Source organism: Falco biarmicus, chromosome 10 (assembly GCF_023638135.1).
Source record: "Falco biarmicus isolate bFalBia1 chromosome 10, bFalBia1.pri, whole genome shotgun sequence".
Taxonomy (NCBI): domain Eukaryota; kingdom Metazoa; phylum Chordata; class Aves; order Falconiformes; family Falconidae; genus Falco; species Falco biarmicus.
In genome coordinates, this window is record NC_079297.1 from 23277772 (window position 1) to 23296191 (window position 18420).

Below are 18420 nucleotides of genomic sequence, written 5' to 3' on the forward strand. Positions count from 1 at the left end.
TGTTCCCAGTGTTTGTTGTTTTGTTGGTTTTTTTAAAAAATATTTTATTGATACTTGAAGGTAATAGCAGGGAGAGACAAGCTTACAGGTCCTAGTGAAGGCTCTCGACTCCACCTGTGAAGCAGAAGGAATAAGGCTGTCTCCCAAATGACTGTCCTCCAGGAATGAACTGTGGCATTTGGGGTTAGCAGTGGTTCCAAGTGATTCCAGTTGTGTGGACTGGGAAGGAAATAAATCTCCCCGTAGGTGACAGCTGGAGAGCAAAACCCGCGTGACTTGGAGAGACACAATTCAAAATACAGGATGCAAAGGGATGAAAAACAACATTCCCCCCCATCTTTAAATGTAGTGCAAATAGGAGTTTAAAGATAGCAACAATTAATAAAATTAATATCTTTGATCAGAGTTTTAAAGAGCTTTTCAGCCACTTCTTTTTTTTTACCTGCAGAAGAGCTAGTCCCGGAGGCTGCCAGATAGCCGGTGACTCGGTAACTATTTTGGGAACTTCTATCTAGAGCACAAGTATTTCTAATAATAATCATGAATGATTGAGCCCTAAAGTGACTTGATTCCTTAGATATCATCACACATTTTAAATATATGGCTGCTACAGAAAATTAGCATCTTAATTCATTCTGTAAAAATGTTCAAGTTATGAAACACAGCAATGGTTCTCTAATCCGGCTCAGAATGTGGATGGGTTGTCAGTGACTAACAAGGGCAGAAGACATCTGAAGTCCAAATGCCTTTGAAGAGCAATTAAACAGATCATCCTGGGCAGGGGACAGTACTGTCACACTAGTCGGCTACTCCTGTGCTCATGTGTGTTCTGCATGAAGTCTCTGACACAGAGAGCTACATAGCTCTGGATGACTGAGGTCTGGTCTGCAACTAGTTATCTAGGCAATTGAGTGATGCAAATACTAATACTGATGGCAACTAGACTGTGAACTAAACCTTCCTATTAACCTGTTAAATATTAAACATTTTCAGTGCAAGCTATCAATGATTTGTGCTTTAGAGACACAAATCCTACTTAAGCCGTTAATTTTTGTAGGGATGAGTTTTATGGAAGAGCCAGTGTTTAGAGTCTTTTTGTGTGGAAACATTAAAAAATTAAAATACGTTTTGAAGAATGTGAGAAAAGAGCATGTACATGAGGAAGGCTAGATGAAAGGTGAGTTACTCTATATTTGCATTACAATACTGTTATCAACAGATAAAATGCATTTCTTTAGCTATAGAAAGACTTCCAGCTGCCTCTGAGCTGCTTTGAGTGGTAGGCAGGCTCACAGCCACCCACATCTGTTCTGCAGTTGGGATGGAGCCAAATCTTAACATGCTACACTTTTTTTTTTTTTTTTTTTTTTTTTTTTTGTATTATACTTCCAAGTTTCTTTGCATGATCAGGTGGGAATGTGACTAAACATTTACTGTCTCTAATGGGTCCATTCCAACATTGTGTGATGTGTTACCTTGTCACGACTTTAAATCTATCTATATGTGTGTGTGTGTATTTATCTTTTCACATTTACATTTAGAGAAGGAGACAGAGACTGAAAAAAAAACCCTCCAAATACTCAAAATGTATACTTTTATATTTATTATTTCTTTAATTATTCTCTCCTATTTCCTTACTCTGGTTTATTTAACATAGCGCTGCCATTGCAATAGCAACAGTTTTACGATGCAGTAAAACTGTGGTTGTGGCCATGGCTGAGAGGTCCCTTCAGACAGTCTCATGCTGCTTCATTAGTGCAAACAAACAAAATTTCCTTGATGGAGAGATCTGGAGGTGATGCACAGCAACAGTAGAAGCTGCACATAACAGACTTCATGTAAAGCAGGACTTGAATAGCAGTGTGGTGCATGTGGAAGCAGGTGACTGAAGTTACTGATGGTGTCATTTGGCGAAGGTTAGATAGCTGAAAAAGTACAGGGAGAAGGTAGTGGCCTTGCATTTCATTTGTACACAGTGGGATCATATGGGGCACAACTGCAGGACATAGTGTGCCTCACACGTAAAGAATTGTTTATTTGCCAAAGCGGAGATTTTCATATCAAGTTAGGCTGTCGCTGTGCATAATTGTCATATGTACAAAGATGAAGGGATAACAACAAGACTTTTTTCTCAAGAGGAAGCTCTATGTTCCTAGATACATTTCTGATTCTGCCCTTCCTTTTCCCTACCTCCCCAGAGCACAAATTATTTCAGATGAAAGTTTGAAAGAAGTTATGGACACAGCACTTCTCCACTAAACAACAGAAGTCTTGCCCAGTTCACGAAAAGGCTGGGTCGTGGCTTCCCCTGTGTGCCTGGGGATTTGTGGAAACAGTGCTCTGAATAGTTGGACCTGTGTCCTGTGGAACCCAACCAAAACTCTTGCTACAAAGCTTAAATAGAAGATTTTCGTGTGATATTATCAGCTCCTTCAGCTCAGCTGGACTACCTCAAATTCAGGGAGAAAAATAGCAGCCTCCGGTATTAGAAGGGATAGATATCAGGAGGAAAAGAAATCTGCCTGTTTGGGGAAGCTTGCTCTTACATGCCTTTACCTGCACTGTAAATAAAAATAAATAAATAATAATAATAAAAAAATCAAATCAGAACATCAAAATTCCAAATATGTCTAAGCATAAAGCAGCAGCAACATGATGCATTTGCTGGGGTTACCTATTCAGCTGTCAGCTTCTGGGTGCTGTGTGTGCCTCCTACATACAGCACAGGCAGAGGTGGCAGAGGGCATGTCTGGGCACAGGAGGCTAAAGCCTGACCATGGTGAAAGCAGGCTATTCCCAGGAATTCAGAGCTAGGAGGACAGTGGTGCTTTCTGAATTTATATCCAGGCAGATCTGGAAAGTACACAGTTCATATGTGCAGCGACAGTACTAAACCGCACCGATGGGGCAGGGTCCTTCACCTGCTGGCACGTCTGACTGCGGAAAAACCATGGGGAAGGGAGACTTGGACATCCTCAAGAATATCAAGGCAAACTCCTCTTAACAAAAGTCACAGTGTCTTCACTGACTGTAAAGGTAACATAGAAATGCAGTTCTTAAGGTTTAGCTGGTAAAGCTCACCGAGGTAAATTGAATTTCCTGCACTCGGCTGTCCCAGACAGGTGAAGGGCTGAGCCAGCCCTGCTGGGCTTAAAGCAGTTGCACTGTTCCATGCTATACGAGCCATTTTTCATCATTGTGAAATACAAAGCTAATACCCAAAGCCAAATGGGTACCAGTACGTTGTGATATCAGCTAAGGCAGGATATTTGATTTTGGTCTATTGCTGTCTTCTGGATTCCCTCCCAAGGGTGCTGTGAGCTGCTCTGGTTTAACAGGAGGGTGTGGATGGTGCATCTTGGCAATGCACCCTGACCCTCCTGCTGAGCAGAGTCCAAGGGATTTTGTTGTTCTTGGGTTTGTTTGGGGGTTTTATTGTTGGGTTTTTGTTTGTTCTTTTTTTATTATTTTTTTAAAGGATGCCTGTAAGAGAGAAATGTTCCAATGATGAGCAGCGGCTCAGCATGGTTTGATTTGGGCTATTCATCAAGAGGAGGCAGAGCCAAATTTGTCTTGTATACAACAAACAACCGCTGTCAGACCTCAGATAAAATGTCTGAATTGAAGCTGATTGCTGGGAATAATTTTCTGAAAGAGAAAGTTATTTTCTTTCCTTGAACATGCTTTTTGTTCTCGTGCTTTCAAAGGCTAGCAGACAAACTAAACTGTTTTGTACTGATGATGTCTACATTGTATAGTTTGTTCATCCTGGGTTGAGGTCCTGACGCTGTTCTGAGATAATGCTGGTGTTTCAAATTATGAAACACAAATACAAAAGTATTAAAGCACTCATCTGTGTGGTCAGAGGCCAAGGTAACCTAACTTCAAGAAATGACAGTTGAAAATTTGTGCATTTTACATCAGTGGCATAATTTTACCCTTCTGTTAGTAAAATATACAATACCTCAGAAAAATGGTAATCCCCATAACTTTATATTTACAATAATAATTAACAGCTTTAAACTGGACCCAGGTGTAGTTTGTCACATTTAACAATGCCTTATAAAATGTGACTCTTGCCCCATGAGGTGTTTATTGTGTATGCTAAATGAGGAAAGGGATATTATGAAAAATACAATATTTAGCTATGTAATTAATGATTTTAATAAAATGAGTTTGCAGAAAAGGAACTAAAACTGCAGCTGTAGCAGTGCTGCTATTGAGCTTTCAGTAATATAGTTCGTGGTTTTCTTTTTAAGTCTTTGTCCAAGTTATATAATAGGGAGATGAGAATTAAAGAAGAAAAGTTTACTAAAACCTCCTGTGTCACACCTTTCAGCCATCATGCATTGATATCGTAGGGAGAAAGAGTTAAGAGAGTGAAAGACACCTGAATTTTATTGAGCTAGAAGTTAGTAAAACTCTTTAACAGAATGAAAACGAAAGACCACTGGTGTCATGGTTATTGTTTTCCAAGAATGCTAACACAGTTGTATCTCTCTGAATTTTATTTCCCCCTCTTCCCTTTCTCTGGAGAAGTGATGTGCTCAGTTTGTCATGGTAGGGATTATTGCTTTTGTAATAACATGGGTGCATCCCTTCAGATGTTTTGCCATTACTTTGGCTGGCTGCTGCCCTTTGATTCAGGAGAAGAGCCAACAGAACTGAAGGGATTGTTTTCCAAAGTCAGGACCAGAAAAGAATATGTACCCCTCCAGCCAACGAGCAAGGGTGGTGTTTTTTTCTGTGCAGGTCCCAAAGGCACGTGGGCAAAGCAGCTATGATGCTACAGCTTCTTTTCTGTGCCTTTATATCAGTGGGAAATCTTTAGGCAACCTAAATACAGGGTTATGGTCAATGTTCATGTAATGAATTCAGCTTCGATTAAGCCTAGTCTCACATATTGAAAATAATACCAGAACCCAAACAAAACATGTGAGTGTTACGTCGGCATAAGAGGAAAGGGGAAAAAAAAGTGCCCAGGGATTGACTGACAAATTTATTTAGGAATGAGGCAGAAAGTTTTTTATTTTCAGTACGGAAGCTCTGTGCAGAATATGTTAACAAATCTGACAAGTTGTCACTGAGACTTCTCACGTTTTTGCAGGATGCAGAATAGATGCGGTACTCACATTTCTTGAGCGTAGGTGGAAGGACAGTAGGAATCAACTGCATGGGAAGAGACAGCAGGATTCTTGGGCGTGTGGCAACCACTGACAGCAGTTTTCTGCAGCTGAATTTAGGGATGCACTGATAGTACTGGTGCAAATGAGCTAAAAGGTTTTGTAAAGAGTTAGAAATTACAATAATTGTCTTAACAATACGATTACATACAAACATTCCAGCTAATAGTTCGTGCTATAAGCTTTCTAAGATGTTAAAATGCATTAAAATACCTACTTATTTTTAATGTAATGGTATCCTTTCTCTAAATCTAAAAGGCCATGTCCAATTAAAATAATTTTTCACTATAATTTTAAAAGAGGCTATTAAAGACCTGTTTACAGATACTTAATTCATTCCTTAAATTTTTAAGGGTTTTTAAACCTCAAATGTTGAAGACTTTTTGCATTAAAGTACTTGATAACAAATGAAATATCTGAAGTAAAAACTATGTAGAATTCTGGTTAGTTTATCTTCTTTGTTGTTGTTCTTTGAAGAATGTTTAATAGGAGAAGAAGCAGCATAATCTTGAATGCTTATCTAATACTTAGAAGTCAAATTCTGTCCTGACTTAATGAGCATTTGTAACCTAAAAATGTCATTGATTAATTAATCTGATTTTGAATAGCCCCTCTCTAGCAAATTTACAGAATATGTACCTGATCAGACTTTTCATTTTGCAACATTTAATTTAGAATCCTGATCAAACCAGGCTTTGTCATAGTTAATGTGTTTTTTCTGGTGTACTTCACATTCTGCTATAGAAAATTACCACTATTAATCAGGATGCAAAGCTTTTTTTGACACTGACATGTGATTTGTGAAGTAACATAACATCACTGAAACTGCAAGCAAGAGGTTGTCATCCACCTCTGACAAGCTCCTACTTACCATATCTCAATAGTTGTAAGCTTTAATGCTTGCTCTCATTTTTAGAAAAAAATAAACTGCAGATTAAATCACAGCTATTTTGCATGCATTCTGGTAACCCTGGTTTTTGTTTTGTTGCTAATAGACTGGATAATGAGACAGGCTAGCTAAATCTCCAAAATGGAGTCCATCTCCTAACTTAAAATATTTTCATTAAATTTTGTTTTTGAACAAATTCTTTTCACTATATTCTTTTGCCAGGCTACATTAACACAAAATGTGGAAATTGTCATGACCATCTAATCTCATGTGTGTCCTGTCGAGGTGGTAGGCATCCAGTCCTTCATGTTCTGCGTTACTGTAGGGTCTTCTCAAAACAGCCCGTGTAGAAATTAATTGTGAGGTATTAATGTATTACTAGAAGTATTTTTTTATAGTAGCTTCTGCTTGGCAAAAGGAAGATAAATGAGTAAAAATGTAAGGATTACAACTCGTTCTTACTTCAGTTCTGCAGTATGGGTAGGGTCTGTTACCTAAAAGAACCACTGCCAGGCTGTAACGAGACTGAAGGGATAATGAAGCTAGTTAGTCAAGGCAAAGTGATGACTTGACTTCCTGGGTTAATTAAGTGCAATTCCTGAATGAAGCAGTGCCTTTGGCCAATCTGTTTGGCCATCACCCCAAGAGATGACAGTGATCTTTTATGTGAAACCTACCACATCTACTGTGGGACCACAGTACAACAGAGCTCTTTAGATGTACCTAGCCCTGGTGAGCAACAGATACGTTGGGTGTGTTTCATCTCTTCGGTCTCTATTTGGCTTATCTTTGTTCATCTTGTTCATCACTGCTACCCAGTTCCCTTTGTGCAGAGCTAACTGTCTTATTCTCTATTTCTACACTAGGTAGTACAACCAGGTGTTGCTCTGTGGTGAGCTACAATGTCATTTTCAAATAAAGAACACAACCTAATTGGCTGTGAGACTAAGCAGAGCAACTCTCTCTCCACAAACCTGGCCCTTTGCAAATTAAATTTTGCGAGGGAGAATCTGGGTTGTCTCATGCAAAGTAAGATCCCGGATCCTTTCTGTTGCGTTACAGAACTGTGGGCACCCGTGTCAAACAGCTGGAAAAGATTTATTGTCTCTGCAGCAGTGTGTGTTGGTGCACAGCAGATAGAAACAGTAAATGTGTGAAACGATGGTGTATCTTCTCCTTATTTTGGAACTGTGCAAATGAGGTTTTATATGGAATTTTCCTTTCTTTGCATTTGCATCTTTAATAAGAAAGGCTTTTTCAAGAAAAACTCCAAGCTTATATTCCTGGAAATCAAGCTTCCAGTGTTTCAGTGGGATGGGACCTGAATTGGAACCGGATGGAATTAGCATTTTTTCTCAAATGCAGCTTGTACTTGTGCATAATATTCAAGAAAGCTATTGCTGTTCAGGAACAAATAGACATTCCTGGAATGTGGTGGGCTGAGTTTCTGTATGTTGTTTTACAGTTATTGGCACAGGAGAAGTTGGCTATGGTGGTTTTAATTTCTCTTTAGTGTAAGCATGTTGTGTCAAGCACTTGAAGATCGGTTTTTTGAATATTTGCGTGTCTGAACAATTTTGAAAGATGTCCACACTGCAGAGAAGTCTTCACCCTGGACTGTCAGTTATGGGGTGTAGGAGTGAGGAGTGTAGAAAGAACTAGCAGACTATTGAAAATTCATGTTATCAAGGTTTATTATTTGCCCTGAAAATGAGAAGGAATACATTTAAAACACCTACATGAAAAAGCGTATTGAGTTGGCACAATGTTATCAGATAGCTAACCTTCTACAGTTTTTGATTACTTGTAGTTTTAAATTTTGATATTTAACAAAAAGCCCCCATGAATTTGATCATCAAGGTCGAACAATAAGATCTTGGCCCTGTTACTCAGTTGTCATAATGATTTACTGAAAATGATGTTGAGCTATGCTGTTGACACCAGGTAAGGATTAGAGGGTTTTTTCTTTGTTTTTTTACCTCAGCATATCCAATCTAGATTTCAAGTATTTTGGAAGGTTCCTATGTATGGTCCTGTTTGTGTGAAAAAAGTTTTAATGTCAAGTCATACCCTTTTAGAATTCTGTAAGAGAGAATATTGTGCCATGATGCATCTATCTTGTTTTCTTATCTGTGTCTTTGCTGGTAACTGGAAGGTTTTATCCATGTATAAAATAAAACCAATACCATCAAATAGTTAAAGGGTCCCTTAATATTTCAGTAACTCTCAGGAATAAAACTTTTTTTTTTCCCCCTTCTCAGAACAAAAGCCTCAAAAACAAGCTCTTGTCAGGAAACAAGCTTTGTGGTATTCATGCAGAAGAGGTAAGTGAGGTTCCTATGTATTCAAAATGTAACGTATACAAAAGAAGCTTGCATCAAAGTCTTTTTACTGAGGTTCTGGTATAGATTATATATTATGTGTGTATGGTGAGTGTTCCTAAAGTGCTCTCATCTTAACTCATTTCTGTGACTTCACTAGAAGTGGTGGAATATTAAGCATATTAGAAAGCAAGCTGCAAACTCGAGCTTTAGATCAACGAAGTTTGGGCATGCTTATGAAAAGTATATATAGCTCTGTAGATAGATATATATTGTACATCTATAACATACATAAAACTGATTTCTTTTCCATGTTTTCCATGCCTAGACTAAGAGGAATAGCTAAATGCCTGTTTTGAAATTAACTTATAGAGACAAGAAAGATTTATTGGTATAGATTCCTAGAATGTTTTAGTACTTCAAGGAGAAACCAGTCACTTTATGAAACAAGAGGGAAAGAAATCTCCCCTCTACTGAAGAGCTAACAGTTGATAATACAAAAGCCCTGTTTTTTTGCAAATGCATAAATGTACAAGTAACTATGTTTATGTGAGCAGTTCCTTTAGCTGTTTAAGTTTTCATGAAAGAGGATATTACTGTATATGAATCTGATTTACTCTTTTACGTTACTTCAGTCATGTTTTTTGCATACATCATTTCTGTGAAAGTTGTCGCAACTTGCCAGAGTGAAATAGAAGCATACTACTTTTCTTCTTGACTAAAATTTTCATAATCATGGTTGAAGGTGTTTTCTTCATTAAAGACTGTAGCTTTTCAAAACTTAGGATGAGGTCAAAATAGCAATTTCTGTTTATATTAGCTATTTAGCCTAACTGAAGATCTGCAACCACAGTTTATGAGAAATCCTCAATGACAGGAAATAATAGGGTTCTGTGGGGTATTTTTTTTTTCTAGCTTGTCAAAATCTGTTATCTTCCTATACCATCACTGTTGCTTTCAAACATGCCACAGTATATGAATGCAAATACATTTCCTTCCCGTTCCTGCTTAAAAAAATCCAGTGTAAGCAACATAGCTTTCTGTTAGCCACTCTTTTTCAAATTTGTTTTTCCTAGCTGTGTAACATTTTTAATGTTTGGAAATTAGCTTAAAGATCTTTTCCCTCATTATGTCTTCTTTAATATTTGCAACGTAAATTTCTTTAAATCTAAGGGCAAAGCCTAAGATTAAATTGAATTTATTGTAGTGTGACAAGCCTGGCTGTCAGAGAATTTCAGAAAACCGAACCTAAGGTAACTAACACTCAAGGCAGCAGACTGTGAGTGTATTTTAAACCTTAAGGATCTCTGACTCTATGAATCATCCTGAGAAATCTGTGGCTTCTAAGTGGGTTAGTGCCATTAGAACAAGCAAAGATGCTACAGGATCATCCCTTTTTGCTTGTTCTACCAGTTAGGTAGTGTCAGTCAGAGAAACGCAGCGTGTTTTCTGTTCTTTAATTAAGTACTATACTCACTAAGCATAACTAATGTTTGAAATTGGTATCCTTTCAATTATTAAATCAAATACACTTCATAGATAGAATTGCCTACCAGGAAGCTCCTGCTTTCTCAGGCTGCACACAAACAAGTTTCGTGAGCCCTGTGATTCCTTGTCCAGTTGCAGAAATGGGAGCATGCTTGTCATCCTGCACAGCTTACATGGCTGGGTTTTCTCCAAGAATTCAGAGCCCTGGCAAGAGGAAGGCAGGGTGCTGCAAACCTTGGGCTTCCCAGGACACAGAAAGGGGCATGTGCCAGGGGAATATTCCCCTGTGCTGTGGTTTTGAGATCACTGTCATCCTCTGTCTAACAACGATCTTACTCACCTGACTGCACTGAAAGGTGTCAGTTTTATAAGTCCTCTCCCTAGAAGCACAGAAAAACCACAAAACAACCCAATTTTATCATAAAGTATTACAGGTCATATACGTGCTTTTGGGTCACTTAGATGTTGAATACCTTTGGCTCTAGATCTCTTATTTTCATCATAGGTTTGTGATTTAGTGTGTGAGTGTCTCAGTTCTAACTCTTAGATTCCTTTATAGCCATTTTGGATACCTTGTATGTCAGAGAGACTGTGTTTTCTTAAGCAGGACTCCCAGAACAATTAAAGGTGGTCAAGATTTTCTCATTGTTCTTTAGTCACTGTGAAATATATTCCATGGCTCTATGAATTGCATTGTCCAGATCAGAGGACAGTGCTATTGGCACTTTCTGCTGTGTAGATGAAATCAAAGCAGATATAGCTGCAGAAGAAAGAATTGAACTGATCTTGGCTATTTGTTTCAGATTTTATAGAATTCACTAACTGATTTGGTCTGACTTCTTAAATATTTAAGGCAGCTTCTTAAATTTTATCTTGTGATTCATTCATCATTCCCACAAGTCTGCCACTGAATTTGACTGCACCAATTGGAAACATCAAATCTTTCTAGAAGCTGCAACTTATGAAAGCTATACTGCCATCTGTAATATGTTACATTTATGGATAAGCTGCTACAGTAAATATGGGATAGACTTCTAATCCATTCCAAAGAGTTCTAAACATTTGGCATTAACTAATACAAGAAAACTTATTGACTAACAGTTGAAACTGTGGATTTTATTAAAAAGAAATTATTATTTTGACAGGATTCTTTGATAAAGGGTGAAATAATGCTCGTAGGATAGTCGGTGCAGTATGAAAGAAAAACCAACTATCTCAGAACATTTTTATTATATTTTGTTTAAATAAATAAAAGAATGTATAGACTATTATTTAAAATTATTTTAAGGACAGATCTAACAATATTTAAAATATCATCCTAAGGTGATACAAATCAGTGTAACTATGCCTGTTTTAGAGGACATGGTCACAAACTGAGAACCTGGTTCATGTGGATACCACCTGCGAGTCCCTGGTCATTGCAAAGAAGAACTTGCGCGATGCTGTGGAATCTTTTTCCCTTTAAGAAAAAAAAAAAAAGGTTGTTTACTTTAAAGGTGATGCCTTCAGTTATGTTTCATGGAAAGTATTAGTAACATCTCATGTCTAAAATATGCAGGCCAAACGGCTATGCGCAATAGTGCTAACTCAGGTGTGCTCTAGGTGCGTGCCAGGTTACAATTTCCTTGATGATTTTTCCTGGTGTAGACATGATGCCCTGGAAAAGCAATTTACATTGATTTTGGTTATTTTTCTGAGTTTAAAACTGACCTAGTTTTTATTGTTATCTGAACTTGCTATGGGTTTTTTTCTGATCTTGACAGTAAATATTTAAAATAAGAACACCCTGATTTTATTATCTTCACTTTCAGTCAAAAAAGATCCAAGCCCAGCTGAAAGAGCTTCGCTATGGGAAAAAGGACCTGATTTTTAAGGTAAATTATATTTCACTACAGTTAGCTAAAGTATTATGGTTAATATAGCATTGAAGTAATCTAAGAGTATGATAGCTGCCTTGATTACTGTACTTCTAAGGAATCATTTCCTTCTCACCATACCAAAAGGAGCTTAAAGCACCAAGGACAGGCATTACACCATAATGCAATTTCAAAAATATCATCCATTTTCGTTTATCTCTCTCTGTCTCTCTCTCTTTTTTTTCTCCGCAAACCACTATATCAGGGACACTGCTTTTTATTAAATTGCTTTCTGAGGCATGGAAGAGAAGATTCAAAGCCTAAAAAGTTGTCTGGTGTCTTTGTTTTTAAATAGACAAAAGCAGTGGCAAGTATTTTGCTTATGAATGTCTGTATTTACATGTTTACATAAAACAATGTTCTAGTTTGCTGCTGGTGAGCAAAAACTATTGCCCTATTCCATAGATTCCGTAACATGTTTTTCATCGTTCTAACTGAACAGTAGAATATTTTACAGATGATTCTTGGTTATTCTTCAGTTAGCAGTTCTCCATGGCAATATCAATTATTAACACTTATAGCAATACTCTCTTTGTGATAAGGTTGAGTAATGGAACGTTCCTTAGGTCCCTGGATCCAAATTCCTGCTATAGGCAGAGACATTTACCAAACTGAAATGTCTAAAAAAAATATGAAATGTCTGTGGTTTATACAATCCAAATGAATAGCCTGTCTAGCTAGCATGTTTGAACAAAACAAAAAAGAAAGGGCAGTGGGAGGACAAAAGATACAAACATTTTGCTGAAGGGCATCAAGTCCTTGTTAACACGGGAGATGTTAATGTTAATCCCTGTTAAAGAAGGAGAGAGATTCAGGGTACCTGACTGGAGGCTGCTAATTGAGTTGTGTGGGTTTTTTTCCTGGCATAAAGGATGAAGATAAGTAGTCATCTTCAAAGTGACTAGAGCTAGAATTACACAGAAAGTAATTTATATTTATCTCAATATGAGGTCCAAATTGCCTTCTGGAAGTATTTAAGTCTCTCTACTGTCTCTCTATTGTCTCTCTATTGTATATGTAGTACTGTAAAAAGGAAATAACACAGGGCATTTAAAATATAGTACTGTAAAAAGGAAATAACACAGGGCATTTAAAATACACAGTGTGATTTGTGTGGGTTTGGGTTTTCCTTTTTTTTTTTTTTTTTTTTTTGTACTTCCATTCCCCCCATACACAGGCCGATTCCAAATTTTTTCAGGAACATTTATTACTGACCATCATAAGGCCCAAAACAGGGGACTACATTTAGAGATAAAAACTAGGCATGGTATACATTTAGGCAGTTAAATTTTAATACCAGCTAGTGTCAACAAAACCAATGTGTTTTTTTTTAAAAAAAAATTCCATTTAGATATAATTCAGAGAAAATGGTTATATCTTCTAATTTCCCCTTGGTGTGAAAGCATGTTTTCCTTGGCTGAAGCAAAAGGGTTGTTCAAGTACTACGATCTACTTGTTTTGATTATGCTAATATGCAGTGATCCCTGAAACGGACCTGAATTATGCTGGGATGTGTAGCAATGCCTAGCAAGGGAACGCTTCCCGAGTGCTGCCCACCCAAAAACAGCTTACAGAAGGGAAGGCAGGCATGAGCATGAAGAAGTGGATAAATGGGGGAGGCAGTCTGGCCAGTCACCGGCACACACAAAATGAAATCCACCTTCACCCCATCCTTTCGTAACCTGTGACAGTGCAGCAGTTGCGGTGCGACGTGAAAATCAGTGTCTGGGTGGAGGGGAGGCAGGGACCTGTGTTACAAGGGGGAAAATGTGTCCTGTGCAAATGTGAACAAAAGTGAGTCTCACCTGCCCGGGCACGGCTGTCTGCACTGCGGGCTCCACTGCCGAGCCTGGCAGAGCTGTTCTGTACTGCTGGGGGGGGTCTGGCAAACATCTCCTAAAGATCACGTCTACATTTGCCAGCACGATTTATACCTTAAACTCTTCAATCTACTTTGAACAGACATAGTTCTGGATTTTGAAGGAATACTGGGGCTACCAGCTTGCATATAGGTGCCAGGTTAAATAGGGTGAATTCTGCTCTGAATGCACTTACTAGCAAAAGAGGGAAAAGTTAACTGCCTTTTAGGGAGTAATTATAAAAGCTTTGACAACTTTAGATGGATGGTGTCAATGAATTGTGAAATGCATTCTGAAGTTCTGTGCACTGAGAACTGACTGTGCAAATACCTGAAATATTTCTTGACCCTGTGCAATTCTGTATGAAACTGCCTGCCTGATTTGTCAATTTGATATATCCTTTTAGTGCAGCCAGAAATATTTTTGTCGGGTTTATTTGTGGATCTTTTTCCTGACTAAGGAAATGTGATTTATGATGAAAAGGGAACAGCAAGCTTATGCTGTTCTCCCAAATGATTGTTTGAGATGCGGGAAAGGGTAGATCCAGTGTGCTGTTTGGTGTGTGTTTCAGGTCTAAAGGCAGTCACAGCGAGCAGAGCAGGAGCCATGCGGTACAGGGTGCAAAGCTTTTTTAATGTCTGTCTGATCAGAGAGGGTCTGCTAGGTCTGGGCAAGAACAGGTGGCATTTCATTTCTAGCTCCTTGGATACTAGAAACTGAACAGATTTCATGTTACCATTGCTGTTGAGGCTGTTCTGTGAAGCTCCAATTCTTTCTGATAAAAGATTAAAGCAGTGGATGGATAGTCCTGTGCCAGCACAGACACGAGTGGTATGTGTGGCAGGCTCCTGGCTCCCAGTTGCTGTCATGTTACTGGACTTGTACCAGTTCGCCCGCGCTCCCACCCCATTAAAACTCACATTTTCTATGTGTCTTATGAGGGCTTCAGGGAATTCTGTTCCCTGCATAGCTCTAAACGTTGGAAGCTTCTCCTAGCAGTGCACCGGAAGGACGGACCTTCAGGCTGCTAGATTTCGAAAGGGCATGAGGGCATGCTTCAGTTTGTGTGTCTTAAACTTCCTTTCTGTAGTGGAATTAGTTGCGCATATGTATGTGAAGTAAGTATGGAGGGATTGTTTGCTTTTTATTTTGTATAGTCAACATCAAGAAACTAGTTCTTAAATTCTGGTAACTTACTGTGAATGACTGTACTGACTACACTTCTGGGGATTCAATGAGGGGGAGACAGCTTTCTCCTTTAGTAGTCCAGTGAACTGTTAAATTTATATCTACTTATACCATTGTGTAACAGTAACATAACAAGTGGTAGTAAATATAAAATGAGTTCATCATATATGGCATGTATTTACTCTTAGATTTTCAAAGTGTTTTGTAATCTAGCTGATTAATTATGTGGCATGTGTGTATGTATATTTATATTTTTCTCTCTCTCCATGATATAATGCCATATGACAGATACACAGTGAAAGTCACAGAAAATGTGACTCACTCAAGGTCATAGAAATAGTCAGTATATCTACTGAGATAAGAATTTGAGCTTCTGTCTCTATGTCAGAGTTCAGTCCCTTAAACCATGCAGCGTGGTATCCTTATAGTTGACAAAAGCTGAAATTTGCTTTCTTATATAATGAGAAAAATAAAGGATGATTAATACAAATTTTCAGTCGTGCTTCTTAATTTTATAGCTGCATTTGTAAGTAGGTACTTACTAATTCTGAATGATTCCACTCTTATTTGCAATAATTTAATTATGGTCCTAAAACCCTGATTCAGTGGAGTACTCCTAAGTTTAAATGCTTTGCTAAATGGAGGTCTGCATTTGTTTCAGGCATTCATAACCACTTGTTTTGAAATTATTCGTCCTTCATTAACTGTTTTCCCATAATTTGGCTAAACTGCCCTAGAAGAAGTCATCTTTTACTAAATTAAAAAAGAATTACAAATAATTTGTGATTTTGTTCATGATGTGCAAACATATGTCTGTGTCTGACAGGAAAAAGAGATGAAGAAAAACAAATCTAGCAATAACTTCCACTATCAGTTTACACAAGTATCCTGTATTTTTTGAAGCTGCTGTTCTTTTAAATGTGCAAGGTGAGAATGGTTCACTGTTATGGCTTGAGTATATCTTTGCATACTACTTTTGTGATGAATTTCTAAGGGTTTTGCTTCAGAGTTCTAGAAGTATGAATCTCATCTACTGCTTCATCTGTTTTCCCTTTTGTCATTTAAATTCTGAGACAAAATATATTGATAGACAGTCCTAAAAAAAAAATATGTTAATATGTGAGCAGCAGCTAAATGCACCTAGCCTACAGATGTACTTAATCTTTGTTCCATAGTAGAATATAAATTTAGATAAGCAAGTAAATAGCATCTGCCTCACAACAAATTAGGTAATTGCTAATAAGTGTTTCTTCCTTACATGGTCTTATCATGAGACAGTTTATAGTTACGCACCTTCCTCTGAGGAGCAAAGCACGTTTGCTCCAGTGGGATGCATGAACGTGGCCGGTTCCTGAAGCGTAGCTATCAGGGTGGGTATTTACACTGACTAACAACCTGCCTGTGGTCCTGGGGGTCCTTAGACCTCTCCACAATTTTAGAGCCACCAGGTGATAGCATCAGACGAGTGGAGGTCTGGGAAGACCAGCGCAGGGCTGGGAGATGAGTGGCATGGGGAAGCAGTGGGCACAGAGGTGCTCAAATAGAGAAAGAAGGGGGCAGGCAGGGAGCTGGTGAGGGTGACTGGGAGGGAAGAACAGGGGAGGGAAGAGGGAAGGAGAGACGGAAGGGGACAGCCTTGCTCCCAAAGCTTGACAACCTCTGCTGCTCCTCACAGCGGTCCAGCTTGTTTTCCGTGGGGGTACTCTCCAACTCAGACATTTCTATGAAGTGCAGTATTGCAGATGAAGAGCAAGATTGTCATTTACCTTCAGTTCTCTTCTATGCTCCTAAATAGTGTTTCAGGTACTGAGTGCTTAATACCTCTGAACAACTAAGCAGTACCATACCAACAGCTCATATTTAGGCTTGTCTTATAACTGCTTACACAGACTTATATAGAAGGCAGGTTAAAGATAATGTTGGGTTTGTTTGTTGTTTTTTTTTTGTTGTTGTTGTTGTTTGTTTTTTTTTTCTTTCAAGGACTTGTTTCAAGAAAGTATTTCTGCCTGGGAAACACCTGAATTGACTTTATACATAAGGGGCAAAACCTATGTTTTAAAGACTTATTTAACTAAACTGACATTTATAGTCCAAACCATTTCCCAAGTTCTTTGAAACACATAGTGCTACACCAATCAATTCATTATTTGGATGTGTGAAAATCATTTTAAACCTTGCATTTCCTATGGTAAATAAAGTTAAGGAAAAGCAAAACAATGTGAAACTGCTTTCACATCATACTGACTGGATGTGGTAAATATTTATACTATTCTTTCCTCCAAAGTAAAATAGATGCCACTGTATATGTTTTCCTCATTAGCAGTAGCTAATTACATGCCACAGTAAACCCGTTTCCTGGAACTGCAAGGTATTTATTTCTGTAACACAGACTATGAGATTCTGCATTCCCGATGGAGAAAGAGGTGAAATGATTAAATAAAAACACACAAACAAAAATACACCCAGAAAACCACCAAAGACCCGAGTTAGCAGAGAACTTGTGTTAAATATTAAAGTTGTTGTCTGGGTTTGAAATAATTGGTTACATAATTGTAAAGTTGTGATAACCTTTCACAGAAGTGCTTCATCTGCTTGCACATGTAGGAAGATGGAAAAGTTTCAGGTTTTCCAATAGTTGTATTTGTATACAGTTGGCAGTCAGGCTTGACCCATATCCAGCCACTTCATTTAATGTACGTTCACCCACAGTTTGCACCTGCTTGTATTATAATTGTTGTCCACTGCAGAATTTAGCTGACCTTGCGCGTTTGAAAATTTAGTCCGTTTAACACATTTTGAAGGATTCTTCATTATGTTCTAAGTACCTTAAAACTCCTTCCCTTGCAGAAAGCTTTCCAATAAAGCAGCATTGGCTTCCTTCACCTTTATTTATACATTGATTTATTTAGCACAGAACGAATGCTCTTATCTTTGCTGTTGCTTTTGCATCACCCTGTAATGCTAAATGTAACTTCTCAGTGTTAAAAGGAGACGATAAGAGCAAACAAGACGGTTTCCTATGGGCCAGTCATATCAACTTACCTGAGAGAATAGTGCAAGTCATCTCACCTTCCGACAGGATCTCGAGTCTGTAGTGTGGTTATTCATCCATTGTGCTACCCCAGCATCTGGATCTTCTGCAACTTCCCCTGGGAAATTTAACAGTGCTGCTTAGGAAAAACAACGCAAACCCCCTATTATAAAATATCAGTTATAAACATAGATGTAATGCAAAATCTTAAGAGGCTTTTTTTTTTTTTTCCCCCAGAGATCTTAGACCAGTCACTTTATTAGGGATAAGAAGTTCTGTAAACTACAGGCTGATTTCAGCACGTTGCATAGCAACTGAATAGTCTGGAAGAGGAAACTTGCAGATTAGTACGGATTTAACGTATAGCACTTTTAAGCATATTGTTTTGAAAGAATAACTATCAAAGACTTTAGATAAGGAAATGTTCTCTGAAAAGTTTCCTTTGACTTTATTGGAAATGACAAATGAGTAGAAATTAGCCAACTGGACCTCTTTAGCTATATTTTTATTACTTTTATGATGTTTTCTGTTTGATAAATTTGATC

At 38.0% G+C, this 18420-nt stretch overlaps 1 protein-coding gene across 2 annotated transcripts in view; it reads left to right on the forward strand.

Annotated features, from left to right (window-relative positions):
* Positions 1 to 18420, forward strand: part of LUZP2 (leucine zipper protein 2) — a 309793-nt gene that overhangs the window by 236457 nt on the left and 54916 nt on the right. For both annotated transcript variants that reach the window (XM_056355154.1, XM_056355153.1), the window contains exons 7-8: positions 8334 to 8396; positions 11693 to 11755. In XM_056355154.1, the coding sequence (XP_056211129.1) occupies positions 8334 to 8396; positions 11693 to 11755 (126 nt within the window). The remainder of the gene's footprint in view (positions 1 to 8333; positions 8397 to 11692; positions 11756 to 18420) is intronic.